Raw genomic sequence first — 14138 nt, forward strand, 5'->3', positions numbered from 1 at the left:
TAAGTCTGAAACTACTTGAAAGCACACAACAACAACAATCCTATCTCATCAGCCAAAAGCAGGCCCACACTTCCCACTGAAATACTAATAAATTTATATTTGTTAAACTAGTTCTTGACTGCGAGAAGATCCAACCAGTCCATCCTCCAGGAAATAAAGCCCGACTGCTCATTGGAGGGAAGGAGACGAGAGGGAAAGCTGAAGTACTTTGGCCACATCATGAGGAGACTGCAAAGCCTGGAGAAGACAATTATGATGGGGAAAGTGGAAGGCAAAAGGAAGAGGGGCCGAGCAAGGGCAAGATGGATGGATGGCATCCTTGAAGTGACTGGACTGACCTTGAAGGAGCTGGGGGTGGTGACGGCCGACAGGGAGCTCTGGCGTGGGCTGGTCCATGAGGTCACGAAGAGTCGGAGACGACTGAACGAATGAACAACAACAACAACAAGTTCTTCATTCTAATTTTTGTATTGTTTTAAAGTGTTTTTTGCACTACAAATAAGATATGTGCAGTGTGCATAGGAATTAATTAATGTTTTTTTTTTAATTATAATACAGCCCTCCATCAGTTTGAGGGACTGTGACCTGGCCCTCTGTTTAAAAAGTTTGAGGACTCCTGGCCTAAGGGCTAATCAATAAAATTTATTTTGTTGTGTCAATATAAATGAGCAGAGAGCACTTATCCTTTACATACTCTACTCCATCCTTCCCCATTTTGTTTGCATATGCAGTCAGTCACATCTAAAATATAGACTCAAGGGTGTAGCTGTTTCAACAAGGATTACAGCATTATTGTTTTCTAAGTTTCGTTTCTGGAACTTCTGCACTGGGTGTTTATAGGAAGAGGACAAAGGAAATCCTCTCCATAGCAACCATTGCAATAGATTGAAACTCCAGAGTCCTTTGGTGCTATTAAGAATCAGTAGATCAGCCGTTGCTCCCACATTCCAGCACTTTTGGATCGTACTTTGTAAAACAACCAGTCGTATTGTCTTTTTTGTTCAGAAGATCGGGTCTCAAAAATCATGAAGAAGCTAAATATGGATTATTGGAGAGCAGTTTTTGAAGAACTGATCAGGAGAGAGAAACCAAATGATGCCTGGAGACTGACGATGGATAAGGCACTTGATTTCCACCAGTTACAATATGGATGGAAGGACTCATTGCAGGAACATGCCAATGCAAGGTAATGATGATGATAATAATAATAATAAACAATGGCTTCAAACTACAAGAGAGGAGATTCCATCTGAACATGAGGAAGAACTTCCTGACTGTGAGAGCCGTTCAGCAGTGGAACTCTCTGCCCCAGAGTGTGGTAGAGAGGCTCCTTCTTTGGAAGCTTTTAAGCAGAGGCTGGATGGCCATCTGTCAGGGGTGATTTGAATGCAATATTCCTGCTTCTTGGCAGAATGGGGTTGGACTGGATGGCCCATGAGGTCTCTTCCAACTCTTTGATTCTATGATTCTAATAATACTAATGGATTTCGTTACTGAAAATGTATTACGCAGGTAATCTTAAATATCTGACAACTGAGACTGAGGCATCTTCACATGTTGGTTTCAAAGCATTTGCGACCTGGATGCCCATGAGCATGTGCAGAGTTCAGAGTAACAATTGTAAGATATCAAGTGAAAATAATATCTTGGTGCCACCACCTTCAAAGGGATTGTGGCGCAGCTGGCTGAGTGTCAGCTGCATTAAGATCACTCTGACCAAAAGGTCATGAGTTCGAAGCCAGCCCGGGTTGGAGTGGGTTTCCAAACAATTGTGTAGCCTGTTGTCGACCTTTGCAACCTGAGACTGTTGCACCTGTCAAGTAGGAAAATTAGGTACCACCTTAAAGTGTGGGGAGGCTAAATTAACTAATTTATGAGGCCATAAAGAAGCACTCCAGCAGGGAAGCATGCGGGGAATGCGGAAGTGCTTCATCAGCGTCGCAGATGGACGATGAAAGCGACAGCTCCCCTGGTGGCCAGAAAAAGTTAAATAGCCTCTGTGTATGTCTGTATATGTTTGTATGTCAAAAATTGGCATTGAATGTTTGCCATATATGTGTACACTGTAATCCGCCCTGAGTCCCCTGCGGGGTGAGAAGGGCAGAATATAAAAGCTGTAAATAAATAAATAAATAATAAATAAATAGGCATTCAAGAAAAGGACTTCTTGGTGATTGTGCCAAGATTCTGGGACACATTTCTAGGGCCCCTTTTACACTGCCACATAAAATCCAGATTATCTGCTTTGAACTGGATTATATGGCAGTGTAGACTCGGATAATCCAGTTCACATCAGATAATGTGATGTATCTGCTTTGATAATCTAGATCAGTGGTTCTCAACCTTCCTAATGCCGCAACCCCTTAGTAAAGGCCCTCACGTTGTGGTGACCCCCAACCATAATATTGTTTTCGTTGCTACTTCGTAACAGTCATTTTACTTCTGTTATAAATCATAATGTAAATATCTGATATGCAGGATGCATTATCATTTACTGGACCAAACTGGGCACAAATACCCAATACACCCAAATGTGAATGCTAGTGGGGTTGGGGGAGGACTGATTTTGTAATTTGGGAGTTGTAGTTGCTGGGATTTATAGTTCACTTATAATCAAAGAGCATTCTGAACTCCACCAGCGATAGATTTGAACCAAACTTGGCTCCCATGACCAATGGAAAACACTGGAAGGGTTTGATGGGCATTGACCTTGAGTTTGGGAGTTGTAGTTCACCTATATCCAGGGAGCACTGTGGACTCATGCAATGGTGGATCTGGACCAAACTTGGCACAAATACTCAATATGGCCAAATGTGAACACTGGTGGAGTCTGGGGAAAATAGATCTTGACATTTGGGAGTTGTAGTTGATGGGATTTATAGTTCATTACAATCGAAGAACATTCTGAACTCCACCAATGATAGAATTGGCTCAAACTTCTCACATGGAATCCCCATGACCATCAGAAAATACTGTGTTTTCTTATGGTCTTTGGCGACCCCTCTGACACCCCCTCGCGACCCCCTCAGGGGTCCCGACCCCCAGGTTGAGAAACACTGATCTAGATTATATGGCAGTATAAAAGGGGTCTTGGTGAAACTAAACTGGATCCCCATTAGAGGTCTTTCTCCCATCAAGTGAAGACATTTCTCTTGCAATGGGCTTTTATGAACTTACTACAGGAGTTGTTCATAGTTGCCTGTTGTACTGTTTTTGACCTTTCACCTTTTCAAAATAGATTTATTTCAAATCTGTTTGTTTATTAATTTTTCAGCAATGAAATATTGTAATGGCAGCAATTTTTTTTTTAAAAAAAATGGTTTTCACAGTATACTTAGCTCACATTATCCACATTATCTGCTTTGAACTGGATTACCTGAGTCTACACTGCCATATAATCCAGTTTAAAGCAGATAATCTGGATTTTACATGGCAGTGTAAAAGGGGCTTTAGTTTGCAGTGAAACCGTGGAATGGATGCTGTTTGACACCACTTGAACTGCCGTGACCCAATGCTATGGAATCCTGGGAGTTCTAGTTTGGCAAGTCACCAGCACTCTTGGGCAGAGAAGGCTCAGGACTTTGCAGAAGTAGATCTCCCAGGATTCCATAGCATTCAGCAATGGCAGTTCACATTGCCTCAAATGACATTCATTGTATAATGCAGGTGTATCCCTAGTTCCCATTTATGTCGTATCTAACTTTGACTTTTTTTTAGGATGCAAAAGCAGACAGGACAAAGCTGGGTCATAGAATCATAAAATCCTAGAATCCTAGAGTTGGACGAGACCTCATGGGCCATCCAACCCCATTCTGCCAAGAAGCAGGAAAATTGCATTCAAAGCACCCCTGACAGATGGCCATCCAGCCTCTGTTTAAAAGCTTCCAAAGAAGGGGCCTCTACCACACTCCGGGGCAGAGAGTTCCACTGCTGAACGGCCCACACGGTCAGGAAGTTCATCCTAACGTTCAGGTGGAATCTCCTTTCCTGTAGTTTGAAGCCATTGTTCCACTGCGTCCTAGTCTCCAGGGAAGCAGAAAACAAGTTCGCTCCCTCCTCCCTATGACTTCCTCTCACATATTTATGCATGGCCCTCACCATGTCTCCTCTCAGCCTTCTCTTCTTCAAGCTAAACATGCCCAGCTCTTTAAGCCGCTCTTCATAGGGCTTGTTCTCCAGACCCTTGATTGTTTTAGTTGCCCTCCTTTGGACATATTCCAGTTTAGAGTCAACATCTTCCTTTTAATTGTGGTGCCCAGAATTGGATACAATATTCCAGGTGTGGTCTAACCAAGGCAGGATAGAGCATGGGGAGCATGACTTCCCTGGATCTAGATACTACACTCCTCTTGATGCAGGCCAAAATCCCATTGGCTTTTTTTGCCGCCGCATCACATTGTTGGCTCATGTTTAACTTGTTGTCCACGAGGACTCAAAGATCTTTTTCACATGTCCTGCTCTCGAGCCACACGTCTCCCATTCTGTATCTTGGGGTCCATTGTGACAAAGTGGTAAAAGTAAGAAGGAATTGCATTGACTGCCAATACACTTCCAATCTGAATTGAAGGTGTTATTTAAAGCCTTCAAATCATAGACTCACAGAGTTGGAAGAGGTCCCCCAAAGGCCATCCAGTCCAACCCCCTTCTTCCATGCAGGAAAACACCATCGGGCAAGATTCTGGAAAAGATTGTTAAGGAAGAGGTCTGCAAACACTTAAAAACAAATGCAGTCATCGCTAATAGTCAACATGGATTTATCAAAAACAAGTCATGCCAGACTAATCTGATCTCTTTTTTTGATAGAGTTACAAGCTGGGTAGATGCGGGGAATGATGCCGTGGATGGAGCGTGTCTGGATTTCAGTAAGGCCTTCGACAAGGTTCCCCATGACCTTCTGGCAAGGAAACTAGTCCAATGTGGGCTAGGCAAAACTACGGTGAGGTGGATCTGGAATTGGTTAAATGGACGAACGCAGAGGATGATTCTCCCCAAGGCTTCCTCTTCATCCTGGAAAGAAGTGACAAGTGGAGTGCCGCAGGGTTCCGTCCTGGGCCCGGTCCTGTTCAACATCTTTATTAATGACTTAGACGAAGGGCTAGAAGGCATGATCATCAAGTTTGCAGACGACACCAAATTGGGAGGGATAGCCAATAGTCCAGAGAACAGGAGCAGGATTCAAAACGATCTTGACAGATTAGAGAGATGGGCCAAAACTAACAAAATGAAATTCAACAGTGACAAATGCAAGATACTCCACTTTGGCAGAAAAAATGAAATGCAAAGATACAGAATGGGTGGCGCCTGGCTCAAGAGCAGTACGTGTGAAAAAGATCTTGGAGTCCTCGTGGACAACAAGTTAAACATGAGCCAACAATGTGATGTGGCGGCAAAAAAAGCCAATGGGATTTTGGCCTGCATCAATAGGAGCCTAGTGTCTAGATCTAAGGAAGTAATGCTACCCCTCTATTCTGCTTTGGTTAGACCACATCTGGAATATTGTGTCCAATTCTGGGCACCACAATTCAAGAGAGATATTGACAAGCTGGAATGTGTCCAGAGGAGGGCAAACAAAATGATAAAGGGTCTGGAGAACAAGCCCTATGAGGAGCGGCTTAGGGAACTGGGCATGTTTAGCCTGAAGAAGAGAAGGCTGAGAGGAGATATGATAGCTATGTATAAATATGTGAGAGGAAGCCACAGGGAGGAGGGAGCAAGCTTGATTACGGCTTCCCTGGAGACTAGGACGCGGAACAATGGCTTCAAACTACAAGAGAGGAGATTCCATCTGAACATTAGGAAGAACTTCCTGACTGTGAGAGCCGTTCAGCAGTGGAACTCTCTGCCCCGGAGTGTGGTGGAGGCTCCTTCTTTGGAAGCTTTTAAGCAGAGGCTGGATGGCCATTTGTCAGGGGTGATTTGAATGCAATATTCCTGCTTCTTGGCAGAATGGGGTTGGACTGGATGGCCCATGAGGTCTCTTCCAACTCTTTGATTCTATGATTCTATGATTCTATGATTCTATCTCAACCCTCCCAACAGAAGTCACCCAACCTCTGCTTAAAAACTGCAAGACAAGGAGACTCCACCAGACTCCTAGGCAGCATATTCCACTGTTGAACAGCTCCAAATGTCAGGAATTTCTTCAAAGTATTCAGGGGGAGTCTCTTTTCTTTGCATTGTTCTGTGTCCCATGGCCTCATTACACTAACAACAACAACAACACTTCATTTGTACCCCGCTACCATCTCCCAAGGGACTCGGTGCAGCTTACATGAGGCCGAGCCCACAACACAGCAATAACAAAGCAAAAACAACAATAATACAAGCAGTAAATAATATTCATAACAGCAAATAAACAATAAACATTAACAATAACACAGCAACATTTAAAAACGTATGGCTGGGCCAAATGTAATAATTAAAATTTTAAAATATGCTGGGCATGGCAGGTAAAATATGATTAGGATGGATTTTCGGGAAGTGATGGGCGTGCAAAAACCATCCTAGGTCATTAATAAAGTGCATTTAAGGGCAGATTGCTGGGAGTTTCTCATTCTGGGAAGGCACATTGGAATAACCACGTTTTCAGACTCCTCCTAAAGACTGCCAAAGTTGGGGCATGCCTAATGTCCTTAGGGAGTGAATTCCAGAGACAAGGGGCCACGACCGAGAAGGCCCTTTCCCTCATCCCCACCAGTTGCACCTGTGACAGAGGTGGGAGCGCGAGCAGGGCCTCTCGAGATGATCGGAGAGATCATGTGGGTTTGTACACAGAAATGCGGTCACGCAGGTAGGCGGGTCCCAAACCGTTTAGGGCTTTGTAGGTAAGAACCTGCACCTTGAATTGGGACTGGAAAATGAATGACAGCCAGTGGAGCTCCTCAAACAGGAGGGTTGACCGCTCCCTGTAAGGAGTTCCAGTTAACAATCTGGCCGCCGCCCATTGGACCAATTGAAATTTCCGAGCCGTTTTCAAGGGCAGCCCCACGTAGAATGCATTGCAGTAGTCCAATCTGGAGGTGACTAAGGCATGGACCACCTGGCGAGATCCGCCTTCACGAGGTACGGTCGCAGTTGGTGCACGAGTCTTAATTGTGCAAAGGCCCTCCTGGCCACCGCCGACGCCTGAGCTTCAAGCATAAGTGATGAAACTAGAGAAAAAATCCACTTAAATTCCAAATTCTGCCTCCTGCAGAATTCTGGTGTTTGTAGTTTAGGGAGAAGCCTTTAACAGCTTCACTAAACTACAAACCCCAGAATTCTGCAGGAGACAGAAACTGGATTTTAAGTGGATTTTTTTCTTTAGTGTGATGATGAGTCTCAACAACAGTAGAGAACAAGCTTGCCCCCTCCTCAAGATGTAAACATGGCTCTCATTCCCCCAGGTGAGGCCTGACCAAAGCAGAACAGAGTGGGACTGTGTTCTCCTTCGATTCAGACACTACTCTTTTTCTTCCGTTCTATGACTCATTCTACCCTGTCTGTGAAACTGGAAAAACAGCATTACAATTCCAGATTGTCAATAGGCTTCAGATAACATTATTTATTTATGTATTTATTTACCTTACTTATATACCGCTGTTCTCAGCCCGAAGGCGACTCACAGCGGTTCACAACAAATACGAACAGCAAAAATTCAGTGCTACAGTATAGAAACAGTTAACAACCTAACACATTACACAATTAATAAACAGTTACTACAATACCCATTCACTGTCGTCTCGTCATCAAAAACATGTTCCAGATTCGTCATCCATTGTTCCATTCCAGTGTTCATTAACCAATCATTGCACTAATTATTCGAACGCCTGCTCAAACAGCCAGGTCTTCACTTTTTTGCGGAATACCATTAGAGATGGTGCTAGCCTAATGTCCGTAGGAAGGGTGTTCCACAGCCGAGGAGCCACCACCAAGAAGGCCCTATCTCTCGTCCCCGCCAGCCGAGCTTGAGAAGCAGGCGGGATCGAGAGCAGGGTCTCCCCGGAAGATCTCAAAGTCCTGGTGGGTTCATAGGCAGAGATGTGGTCGGATAGGTAGCTTGGGCCAGAACCGTTTAGGGCTTTAAAGGCCAACGCCAGCACTTTAAATTCAGCCCGGTAGCAGATCGGTAGCCAGTGGAGTTGGCGCAACAGGGGGGTTGTATGACAACCCCAAGCAGGCGGAGGAGAATCTGTTTGTTGGGTGGCTAGGAAACTTAGCTACCCAAAACCATTGCTTTGGGCTCTAAGGTTTAGGATAGGTATTGTACTGTAAACCCTCTTCTCTGAGGTTTAGCAGAGGCATTGCACTGTAAACCCTCTTCTCTTGGTTTCTCCATCTCTTCCTTTTAGCTTCACATGCTCACAATGCTTCCGTCACTGGTCGTCTCACCGAGTTTTCATCTTATTCCACCTGCATTGGAAGCCATACACGAGGCAAGGAAGGGTCCAGATGAGGTTTTGCGGACAACAGTGCCTTGTGTGCCATTCCAAGTATGAGGAGCCAGAATTTACTGAAGAGGCTGTGATGAAAGTGGTGAACCAGTTGATCAGAAGCATACGAAAGAAGTGCTATGGAGAGCCCATTCATGACACCGAATTAGTCGAGGTGGACACCCACAGAACTGGTCCTCACAAGCTTGAATATTGTGAGGCTTACCACCTGGGGATACACAGAAGTGGAGGGCACCATGCAACAGCTCCCAGCTGGCGGTATGAAAGCATAGAGATTCCAGAGACCACTGAAGAGCCAGGAACCCCAGCACCATCATCCATAAGACCAGATGAATCTTGTTGTCCCTTTGTTTGTGCCATTCTCTGATTCTTTTGTTTTATCCTACTGTTTGTGATTATTTTCCTTGCTCATTGGAGTAATTAGTTTTTGGGAATGCTAAACAATTGATAAATTAAAATACCCAGTTGATGATGGCACTGCTTCTTAAACTGTGAGTCCCAATCCGAAGCGGGGTCCCCTTTGGTCAATCTTGGGGTCCTGAAAAATTTGGCAACTGTAAACGGTGTCTGAATGCCACTTAATGGCTGTTTTAGACATTTACATAGATATGTTGGGCAGGGTTTACAGTGGACCTTGCAGAAGATACTTCAAAATGTACTTCCTTCATAAAAAGCAAAACCAGCCTGTTCAGAAAGCCTTGCAAAAGCTAATTTAGTATCAGTAAAACTTTGATTTTTATACTTATACCTGGGGTCACATAAAATTTCCTTGGTTCAAGAGAGGTTCTTAGTGGAGAAATTTAAGAAGCCATGGACTATAGGATTATTAATGATGAACCTAAAATATGTGCGGTAGACCCCGTTTGGTCATCAAATACCTGAACTTATGTATTGGCTGTTCTTTCTTAATAAACTGTTCCTCTCAACTCATGACAGAAATGCCTTGGTTCTTCCTTTCTTGAGGTCCCGAACCGGTGCTTGGCCGCTGTGACGGTCTGGATGAGGGTAAACAAATTGAAATTGAATCCAGACAAGACAGAGGTCCTCCTGGTCAGTTGCAAGGCCGAACAGGGCATAGGGTTACAGCCTGTGTTGGATGGGGTACTCCTGGTCAGTTGCAAGGCCGAACAGGGCATAGGGTTACAGCCTGTGTTGGATGGGGTACTCCTGGTCAGTTGCAAGGCCGAACAGGGCATAGGGTTACAGCCTGTGTTGGATGGGGTACTCCTGGTCAGTTGCAAGGCCGAACAGGGCATAGGGTTACAGCCTGTGTTGGATGGGGTACTCCTGGTCAGTTGCAAGGCCGAACAGGGCATAGGGTTACAGCCTGTGTTGGATGGGGTACTCCTGGTCAGTTGCAAGGCCGAACAGGGCATAGGGTTACAGCCTGTGTTGGATGGGGTACTCCTGGTCAGTTGCAAGGCCGAACAGGGCATAGGGTTACAGCCTGTGTTGGATGGGGTACTCCTGGTCAGTTGCAAGGCCGAACAGGGCATAGGGTTACAGCCTGTGTTGGATGGGGTACTCCTGGTCAGTTGCAAGGCCGAACAGGGCATAGGGTTACAGCCTGTGTTGGATGGGGTACTCCTGGTCAGTTGCAAGGCCGAACAGGGCATAGGGTTACAGCCTGTGTTGGATGGGGTACTCCTGGTCAGTTGCAAGGCCGAACAGGGCATAGGGTTACAGCCTGTGTTGGATGGGGTACTCCTGGTCAGTTGCAAGGCCGAACAGGGCATAGGGTTACAGCCTGTGTTGGATGGGGTACTCCTGGTCAGTTGCAAGGCCGAACAGGGCATAGGGTTACAGCCTGTGTTGGATGGGGTACTCCTGGTCAGTTGCAAGGCCGAACAGGGCATAGGGTTACAGCCTGTGTTGGATGGGGTACTCCTGGTCAGTTGCAAGGCCGAACAGGGCATAGGGTTACAGCCTGTGTTGGATGGGGTACTCCTGGTCAGTTGCAAGGCCGAACAGGGCATAGGGTTACAGCCTGTGTTGGATGGGGTACTCCTGGTCAGTTGCAAGGCCGAACAGGGCATAGGGTTACAGCCTGTGTTGGATGGGGTACTCCTGGTCAGTTGCAAGGCCGAACAGGGCATAGGGTTACAGCCTGTGTTGGATGGGGTACTCCTGGTCAGTTGCAAGGCCGAACAGGGCATAGGGTTACAGCCTGTGTTGGATGGGGTACTCCTGGTCAGTTGCAAGGCCGAACAGGGCATAGGGTTACAGCCTGTGTTGGATGGGGTACTCCTGGTCAGTTGCAAGGCCGAACAGGGCATAGGGTTACAGCCTGTGTTGGATGGGGTACTCCTGGTCAGTTGCAAGGCCGAACAGGGCATAGGGTTACAGCCTGTGTTGGATGGGGTACTCCTGGTCAGTTGCAAGGCCGAACAGGGCATAGGGTTACAGCCTGTGTTGGATGGGGTACTCCTGGTCAGTTGCAAGGCCGAACAGGGCATAGGGTTACAGCCTGTGTTGGATGGGGTACTCCTGGTCAGTTGCAAGGCCGAACAGGGCATAGGGTTACAGCCTGTGTTGGATGGAGTACTCCTGGTCAGTTGCAAGGCCGAACAGGGCATAGGGTTACAGCCTGTGTTGGATGGGGTACTCCTGGTCAGTTGCAAGGCCGAACAGGGCATAGGGTTACAGCCTGTGTTGGATGGGGTACTCCTGGTCAGTTGCAAGGCCGAACAGGGCATAGGGTTACAGCCTGTGTTGGATGGGGTACTCCTGGTCAGTTGCAAGGCCGAACAGGGCATAGGGTTACAGCCTGTGTTGGATGGGGTACTCCTGGTCAGTTGCAAGGCCGAACAGGGCATAGGGTTACAGCCTGTGTTGGATGGGGTACTCCTGGTCAGTTGCAAGGCCGAACAGGGCATAGGGTTACAGCCTGTGTTGGATGGGGTACTCCTGGTCAGTTGCAAGGCCGAACAGGGCATAGGGTTACAGCCTGTGTTGGATGGGGTACTCCTGGTCAGTTGCAAGGCCGAACAGGGCATAGGGTTACAGCCTGTGTTGGATGGGGTACTCCTGGTCAGTTGCAAGGCCGAACAGGGCATAGGGTTACAGCCTGTGTTGGATGGGGTACTCCTGGTCAGTTGCAAGGCCGAACAGGGCATAGGGTTACAGCCTGTGTTGGATGGGGTACTCCTGGTCAGTTGCAAGGCCGAACAGGGCATAGGGTTACAGCCTGTGTTGGATGGGGTACTCCTGGTCAGTTGCAAGGCCGAACAGGGCATAGGGTTACAGCCTGTGTTGGATGGGGTACTCCTGGTCAGTTGCAAGGCCGAACAGGGCATAGGGTTACAGCCTGTGTTGGATGGGGTACTCCTGGTCAGTTGCAAGGCCGAACAGGGCATAGGGTTACAGCCTGTGTTGGATGGGGTACTCCTGGTCAGTTGCAAGGCCGAACAGGGCATAGGGTTACAGCCTGTGTTGGATGGGGTACTCCTGGTCAGTTGCAAGGCCGAACAGGGCATAGGGTTACAGCCTGTGTTGGATGGGGTACTCCTGGTCAGTTGCAAGGCCGAACAGGGCATAGGGTTACAGCCTGTGTTGGATGGGGTACTCCTGGTCAGTTGCAAGGCCGAACAGGGCATAGGGTTACAGCCTGTGTTGGATGGGGTACTCCTGGTCAGTTGCAAGGCCGAACAGGGCATAGGGTTACAGCCTGTGTTGGATGGGGTACTCCTGGTCAGTTGCAAGGCCGAACAGGGCATAGGGTTACAGCCTGTGTTGGATGGGGTACTCCTGGTCAGTTGCAAGGCCGAACAGGGCATAGGGTTACAGCCTGTGTTGGATGGGGTACTCCTGGTCAGTTGCAAGGCCGAACAGGGCATAGGGTTACAGCCTGTGTTACACACCCCCTGAAGACGCAGGTTCGCAGCTTGGGTGTGACCCTGGACTCATCGCTGAGCCTGGAACCCCAGGTTTCGGCGGTGACCAGGGGAGCATTTGCACAGTTAAAGCTTATGCGCCAGCTGCGCCCGTACCTTGGGAAGTCTGACTTTGCCACAGTAGTCCACGCTCTTGTTACATCCCGTTTAGACTACTGCAACGCTCTCTACCTGGGGTTGCCTTTGAAGACTGTTTGGAAGCTTCAACTAGTCCAACGCTCGGCAGCCATGATACTAACAGGAGCGGCACTCAGGGAGCATACAACTCCTCTGTTGCACCAGCTCCACTGTCTGCCGGTTTGCTACTGGTCCCAATTCAAAATGCTGGCTTTGGTCTATAAAACCCTAAACGGTTCTGGCCCAACTTACCTGTCCGAACGTATCTCCCCCTTATGAACCTCTGAGGACTTTAAGATCATCTGGGGAGGCCCTGCTCTCAGTCCCGCCTTCGTCACAAGTACGTTTGGCGGGGACAGGAGACAGTGCCTTCTCAGTGGTGGCCCCTTGGCTATGGAACGCCCTCCCTATGGAAGTCAGATCTGCTCCCTCCCTCTTGACGTTTCAGAGGCAAGTTAAAACGTGGCTATTCGAGCAAGCGTTTACAAATACAGAGTAGCTAATATAGGAAATCGAATGACCTGACAATGCAATTGGACAATGCTTGAGAATAATGAGACGCTGATGATGTTGTTTTTATTGCTTTTGTGATGTCTTATACTGTTTAATGTTTTTTATTTATTACGTTTTCATAGATTCATAGAATCCTAGAATCAAAGAGTTGGAAGAGACCTCATGGGCCATCCAGTCCAACCCCATTCTGCCAAGAAGCAGGAATATTGCATTCAAATCACCCCTGACAGATGGCCATCCAGCCTCTGCTTAAAAGCTTCCAAAGAAGGAGCCTCCACCACACTCTGGGGCAGAGAGTTTTATGTATACTGTTTTGTTGGAAACTGCCTTGAGTCGCCAATTGGCTGAGAAAGGCGGTATACAAATAAAGTAAACAATAATAATAATAATAATAATAATAATAAACCTTTATTTATATCCCGCTAACATCTCCCGAAAGACTCGGTGCGGCTTACAAGAGGCCGAGGCCCAACACATCAATAAAACAACAGCATAACAAATACAACAATAAATAAAACTCATAAAACAAGCAATAAACATTAAAACAATAGCAATAAACATTAGACAATAACACCACGACACATTTAAAACTAAGGCCGGGCCAAATGTAATGATTAAAATTTTAAAATGCTGAACATGACAGGTGAGATGGATAGGTTTTTTTTGGAGATAGGTGCGGTGTGCAGACAATCTTAAATCTCTAGTAAAGTGCAATTGGGACATGATGCTAGGAGTTTCCTATTCTGGGAAGGCACACTGGAACAACCACGTCTACAAGCTCTTCCTAAAGACTGCCAATGTTGGGGCTTGTCTGATATCCTTGGGGAGAGAGTTCCAGAGTCAGGGGCCACCACGGAGAAGGCCCTGTCCCTCGTCCCTCGTCCCCACCAATAAATAAATAAATAAATAAATAAATAAACAAACAAACAAACAAACTCTGGTTGAAGGCTTTCAGGTTAGCATCCTTGTTCTGTTTGAATCTGCATTAGGCCTGGGTAACAACGCAAAAATTTGTTTCTAAAATCGATTTGTATTTGGGGTTTTTTTTTGTTTCGATATTTAAAATAATTACAAAATTTTCCCTTAAAAAAGTTCGGTATTTACGAAATTTCGTTAATATTTACAAAACATTTTGTAAAGATGGCGCCCTTTTTTTTTCAATATTTTTTCAATATTTTTTAAA

The 14138-nt window shown here is 46.5% G+C and overlaps 1 protein-coding gene across 1 annotated transcript; it reads left to right on the forward strand.

The window, feature by feature from the left end:
- Nucleotides 1-885: 885 nt before the first annotated feature.
- LOC132769781 (receptor-transporting protein 4-like) lies at nt 886-9351 on the forward strand. The gene is made up of 2 exons (XM_067466340.1): nt 886-1186; nt 8331-9351. The coding sequence occupies exons 1-2, from the start codon at nt 1026-1028 to the stop codon at nt 8797-8799; spliced, it is 630 nt and encodes a 209-aa protein (XP_067322441.1). The 5' UTR covers nt 886-1025; the 3' UTR covers nt 8800-9351.
- The last annotated feature ends 4787 nt before the right edge of the window (nt 9352-14138 follow it).

This window comes from Anolis sagrei, chromosome 3 (genome assembly GCF_037176765.1).
Source record: "Anolis sagrei isolate rAnoSag1 chromosome 3, rAnoSag1.mat, whole genome shotgun sequence".
In the NCBI taxonomy this organism is placed as follows: Eukaryota; Metazoa; Chordata; class Lepidosauria; order Squamata; family Dactyloidae; genus Anolis; species Anolis sagrei.

What these genes read in the sequence shown, in the direction of transcription:
- LOC132769781 (XM_067466340.1), top strand. Translation starts at nt 1,026, where the DNA reads ATGAAGAAGCTAAATATGGATTATTGGAGAGCAGTTTTTGAAGAACTG. An exon ending in CAGGAACATGCCAATGCAAG is followed by an intron (nt 1,187 to 8,330) that starts GTAATGATGATG and finishes TCTTCCTTTTAG; the next exon opens with CTTCACATGCTCACAATGCT.